Below are 6,288 nucleotides of genomic sequence, written 5' to 3' on the forward strand. Positions count from 1 at the left end.
GATTATTTTCTGGTGAGAACTGTAATGTTGCACAGGCTGATTGGGGCTTTTAATTTGGGATTAGCCTGGAGACAGTTCACTAGCCTGGTTCTGCTATTTTAAGCTCTCCTTTCATCTTCTTCATAGCATCAAGTTGTCCGCAATGCTCTATTCTGCCTGGAAAATGCCTGGAGATCCACCTCAGAGGCCCAAGGAAGTCTTGTCTATACCAAGGCATTATTGGCTTATGCCTTTGCCCTAGCAGGAAACCAGGCCAAGAGAAGTGAGCTGCTTGAATCACTAGACAAAGAGGCTGTAAAAGAAGGTAAGAGCTACTGCTGAAAAATTTACTTCCAAAAATCAGCAGTGATCAAAAGAAGAGAGGACTTATTAAACTCACACCTATCATGCTTATATTATATTATACTATATCATATTATATTATTATAATGATGATAAGAATAATTATCATTGATCTAATACTTAAATTCTCTAGGTAACATGGATCATTTTGTCGGTTCACACATTATAGACTCTAGACAGCACAACTTCTAATATCACACAAGTAGTATGTAATAGACACAAAGACACATGTAATTTACTAGAGCCTTAATTTACTTTCTTGGTTAAAATTTGCTTGACTGGTGACTGCTCAATACTGTTACTTCATTTACATCATTTCACCAGGTGAGCTCTAATTATAAGGATCATTCATGAATTAGGTTTTGAAACCTTTATCCAAGCTTAAGATCTTATCCTTTCCCATTTCAAAGAGGACTCAATCCACTGGCAACGTCCTGGGAAATTTCAAGAAGCTAAGGAACTCTATTATCAACCCCGGGCTCCTTCTGCTGAAGTGGAGATGACATCTTACTTGCTCCTTGCCTATCTTACTGCCCAGCCTGCCCCATCTTCAGAAGACCTGTCTGTGGCCTCACATATTGTGAAATGGATCACCAAGCAACAAAATCCCAATGGGGGCTTCTCTTCCACTCAGGTCTGTGGAGAAACTCTAGGAAGAAAAATTAATACATTAATACATATGCAGATGCAACCATATTCTAGGAGTTGAATAATTGAACAGTATTTCTAATTCATACTTTCTCCATTCCTCCATCGCTAGAAAGGTTCTAGCTTCTTTATCTATGAATTATTGCTCTGTGCTCTGTACAGTCTCTTATATCTTCTCTCCTTAGTGGACCCTCAACTGTAAAGTAGATTAATCTTCCTAAAGCAATGTTTTCATAAGATTATTTCCCTGATAAAGTAAATCTTTCATACAAAGACTAAAATTATCTAATATTTTACCCAAAATATTTTCTCTCTCCAGTAAACATGAATACTCCTATCTAATTAGGCTGATCACTTCACTTTTTCTGGAACTGGCTCACTCCCTTTTCTATGTCTTTGTTTGTAACATTTCCCACCCAGTACTCCTTGATACTTCTCTTCTGCCTATATAAACTTTTCTCATTATTCAGAGATAATATTATTTCTGACTTTCTTTAAAGTCTTCTCTTACTATTCTAGCTCCAATTTCTTCTCCCTTCTCTGATTTCTTACAACAAATATGGTTATATAAATTTATAAATCATTGAAATAGCTTCTACTTTATGTCAGATATTTGAGTCTTATTTCCATAAGTATATTGTAAACTACTTAAATGAGAAAACTTCATTTCTCCCTAAAGTACCTAGAATAGTTTATGATAAGTAACCAAGTCTGAGCTGAATTGAAGTTCAGTTAATGAACTGTGTTTATAACTCAATAACTCGAGAGAGAGTAGTATTGATATGGTTTACATCCAGTATGATTTTGTTACCTTTCTCTCCTGTGTTTCTGGTCCCATCTTTTTCAGGATACAGTGGTAGCTCTCCAAGCCCTCTCCAAATATGGAGCAGCAACTTTCACTAAAAGGGAGAAAGAAGCTATAGTCACTGTCAAGTCTTCAAGGACTTTCTCTGAAGAATTCCAAGTAGATGATACCAATCGCCTATTGCTGCAGGAGGTCGAGTTGCCAGAGATTCCAGGAGAGTACAGTACAACAGTGTCAGGGTCAGGATGTGTATACCTCCAGGTGAGACTGCCAGAGCTTAGGGGATGCTGTAAATGGGAGAAAAAGTCTCAAGAATTAGATTTGAATTTCAAAATAGAAAATGAAATATGTGCTAAAGAGAGGTATGAATATCTAGAAGAGATAGACTATTTGAGTACAAAGATAAAGAATGTTTTTAAATTTGTTTTAGACATCCCTGAGATATAACATCCTGCCCAAGAAAGAAGGAAAAGTTCCCTTCACCTTGAAGGTTGATCCTCTCGCTAAGAATTGTGATGGCATAGATGTTCACAGGAAATTCCAGATTCATATCAACATTAGGTAAATCCTAAATCACTGCCAGACCTTTTGTAGAATTTGGCAAAATTGATTTTTTTTGTGTGGGAGAACTTCATTGTCCAAAGTCACACATAAAGATTATGGAATTCTTGCAATATTTATTAACAAGAAAATCTTCTTCGCTGTTACTAAAAAAGGCTTAACATTGAGAACATGATGTTGCCATACCCACAGAGTGTAAGTTCGTAATGATGGGTTTTCCAAACAACCATGGCAGAAGCAAATAGAGTAGATGGAGAAGGTAAGTGGTAGTTAGGGATAGGGAACACTAGAAATAAAAGAGTAAGGGAGACTTCTGTCTTGAATGGATTCCAAAGAATTTTGTGCGAATGCCTTGTCCCTATGCCTTGACTTCATAGTTATACTGGGGAACGAGCCAGCTCCAACATGGTCATTGTTGATGTGAAGATGGTATCAGGCTTCATTCCTGTGAAAACATCAGTGAAAAAGGTAACCCTAAATCCCTTGCAGACAGCAAAGTCATGATAAGTGCTGAAATTTATGCTTGTCAATTTTATTTTGTTGATTCAGTTTCCAAGAGGTTTACTCCCTCAAACTTGCTTCTCTAGAGTTTACATCATTTTAATAGTGGGCATCATTGTTATATGGTCTCAAATATAAGACATAAGTCATAAACATGGTTAATAATGTTCCAGCAGGCCCTGAGGCATCTAGGTATGTGGAGTGGTACTGAATTATCTTCCAACTATATATAAAAAGAAAAAGGGATAATATATCATATGTAAATGTATATGCAGACACATATATTGTGATATATGTGAGATCTATATATGATATTTTCTCCCCTTTATTATACATATATAGTGGGAAGATAATTCTGTGTGTGTGCATATATATATATACAGGGGGACTTAATAAATATTACTATTATTATTGTTATCATTATTACTATTATTACCATTATTCTTGAAGAAATCAAAATTAGCAGTTTTCATGTTTCTGAGCAGCCACTTAGATCATAAATACCTGAAAACTGCTCTCAGTCTGAAATTTCCTCATCCCGTGTCTCTGGCTTATCCTTTTGGTCAACAGCTCCAAGAAAGGCCTCAGATTCAAAGGACTGAAGTGAGCACCAACCATGTCCTGATTTACTTTGAAGAGGTAAGATTCTCTGTGACTGCTAGATCTGGGAGGACCACTAGAGGTTCTAACAAACCAATCCAGATTCCAAATAGTGTTTTTCACATACACAGGTAAGGGAGGAGAAAATAGTTACAGAGGAAAATGGAATCTGGACAGGTCAGCAAGGCTCAGTTTAGTACATCTGACTGTCTATAAAATCATCTTTTTGTCCCTCTTTTATCTATCATTGAGTGTGCCATGCAGATCCAAAAATGTCCCATTCTTTCCATAGGTTTTGGTACAGATGGGTAGCACAACTACAGGGTTTAATAATATCTTAAGAAGAGAGGATGGTAACTGATAACTAAGTTAATCTTTGATTCCAATTCAGTTTTCTTGTCTCTCCAGCTAACCAATCAAACCCTGAGTTTCACCTTCTCAGTGGAACAACGCATCCAAATAAAGAATTTAAAGCCAGCTACTGTAAAAGCCTATGATTATTATGAGACAGGTGAGTGAGATTCAGACATGCTGAGCTTTGAAAGTAAAAAACAACTAAACTGGTAAAAGGTCACCTTAACTAAAACAAAACTCCACAGTCTTTCACTGGAAGAAAAAGTGAGTTTATGGTCACCAGATGATCATGTTCCTGTATATTAACCTCTCATCTGCCCCCTAAACAAGTCTTAGAGCTAGTCTTATAAATTGATCATAAAGCAATAAGGGGATTAATTATTTGTAAATTCCCATATAAAACTGATCTGGACTAAATTATTTCAGAAAAATAATAAGAGTAACAATAACTGAAGAAACACATCTTGGTACTGATGTGTGATATGAGACCTAAAATTTGATCTATATTTTTTTGTGATATATCAGGAAATTCTTCCATTTGCCCATGACTTTGAACTAAATCTTTCCAGCATCACAGCATGCTGGCAGTGGTAAAACTTTACTCCTTCTTAGGTTAAAGAAAGGTTCAGAGAGGAAGGTACTACTCCAACAAGAAAAACACAGCTGTGGAAAAGGGCTCTACAGCGTCCTATAGAAAGACACAGTTTTCCGTCTGTAAAACCTGCCCTCAATTCTGTATCCAAGCCCAATCTTCTCTTTTTTTTTTTTTTTTTTTGAGGAAGCTTAGCCCTGAGCTAACTACTGCCAGTCCTCCAATTTTTGCTGAGGAAGTCTGGTCCTGAGCTAACATCATACCCATCTTCCTCTACTTTATATGTGGGATGCCTACCACAGCCTGGTATGCCAAGCCGTGCCATGTCTGCACCCGGGATCCGAACTGGCGAACCCTGGGCCGCTGAGAAGCAGAATATGCGAATTTAACCGCTGCGCCACCAGGCCAGCCCCTAAGCCCAATCTTCTCTTACTCCCCTCCCACCAATCCCAAATGGCTTAGTACAGAAATAAGTTGTTTTATTGGCTCCATAACTGTGCTTCATACATTTTTTCTTAGCCTACACAGCTTATTTACAACTGACTGCTTGTGTGCTTGTTACTGAATGTCTTTGCTCTTCTATGTCATTATTTTTGCGTTTCAGAGGAATTCACCATTGAAGAGTACAGTGATCCCTGCCTTGCTGGTAAAGTATAAACAGGAAAATCTATTGCCTATGTAAAGGAAATAAATAAACATCTGTTGTCTGCATAAAGCAGAGTCTTGAGTATATCTCTAGCATATTATAAAACTTCCTTGTGTATCATTTATGAATTAAACTATTTCAAATGTATTATAGAATTTCTCAGTAGAAAAAAATCCAAATAAAGTATAATTATTGGTGTCTAGGATGACTTGTTTGAAGATGAACCTAGGAATTTGCCACGTATAAAAACTAACTCACATAATATTTACTTTACATTCTATACCCAAAGGTGACATATTTACCACCCGTGACCTTTCTAGGGTGTTTCTAAACTTATACTACTTAAAGTCAGGAAACTCTTCACTATAATTATCCATATACACAGCATGAGAGATGTAATCTATAAGACCTGCCTTTAGGCTGGTTGACAGTGTTCATCTTTGATATATAACACTTGCTGTGAGGAACTTCAGTTCTTCACTTTAAAACAAGAAAAAAACTGAGATCAGCCCTATCATTTAAAATAACTAAAATATATTAGATTCAAATATTTATATTTGAAATATGAAAAATTATTCCTTTAGTAGATCACAGAATTTCTGTAATATTTCCACCTTTTCTTCTGCTGTTACGAATCTGAACATAGGAATGCTTGAACATGGGAACTTATGGACCTCATCAGATGAACTCCTCTGGAAATGAAGAACAAAAACTTATCAAGAGAGAAGACAGTGGGAGAAAGAAGGGACAGGAACTGAAAATACATAAAATTTTTATGTTGAATAAAGTTATAACATTTACAACTCTTTTTCTTTATTTCTTTGTCAGTGTTGCATTTTCCTTCCAAACAATGTGTCTATTCTCCATAGTATTTTTAAAAACACTAAAAAAACTATACAAAGAGGTGCACTCAAAAACACTATAAATAAATAAAAGTGGAATTCAAAAAAATGTTCAAGTAACCTGCAAGAAGGTAGGGAAATGAAAACAATGTTTCCAAATATTGGGAACAACCAAAATGTCCAACAATAGGTGAATGGTTTCGACTGACTGTGGTACATCCATACCATGGAGTACTACTCAGCAATAAAAAAGAACAAACTATTGATAAACACAAAAACTTGGATGGATCTCAAAAATATTATGCTGAGTGAAAAGAAAGACCATTTCAAAAGGTCATACTATACCATTCCTTTTATATAACATTCTTGAAATGACAAAATTATAGAAATGAAAAAC

The 6,288-nt window shown here is 35.9% G+C and overlaps 1 protein-coding gene across 2 annotated transcripts in view; it reads left to right on the forward strand.

Moving 5' to 3' along the window:
- LOC124246919 (pregnancy zone protein-like) overlaps positions 1-5,825 on the forward strand; it is a 53,684-nt gene extending 47,859 nt beyond the window's left edge. For both annotated transcript variants that reach the window (XM_046675683.1, XM_046675692.1), the window contains exons 28-36: positions 127-304; positions 753-976; positions 1,838-2,056; positions 2,226-2,356; positions 2,734-2,824; positions 3,428-3,496; positions 3,866-3,968; positions 5,008-5,049; positions 5,696-5,825. In XM_046675683.1, the coding sequence (XP_046531639.1) occupies positions 127-304; positions 753-976; positions 1,838-2,056; positions 2,226-2,356; positions 2,734-2,824; positions 3,428-3,496; positions 3,866-3,968; positions 5,008-5,049; positions 5,696-5,751 (1,113 nt within the window). In that variant the 3' untranslated portion in view covers positions 5,752-5,825. The remainder of the gene's footprint in view (positions 1-126; positions 305-752; positions 977-1,837; positions 2,057-2,225; positions 2,357-2,733; positions 2,825-3,427; positions 3,497-3,865; positions 3,969-5,007; positions 5,050-5,695) is intronic.
- The last annotated feature ends 463 nt before the right edge of the window (positions 5,826-6,288 follow it).

Source organism: Equus quagga, chromosome 1, assembly GCF_021613505.1.
Source record: "Equus quagga isolate Etosha38 chromosome 1, UCLA_HA_Equagga_1.0, whole genome shotgun sequence".
Classification (NCBI taxonomy): domain Eukaryota; kingdom Metazoa; phylum Chordata; class Mammalia; order Perissodactyla; family Equidae; genus Equus; species Equus quagga.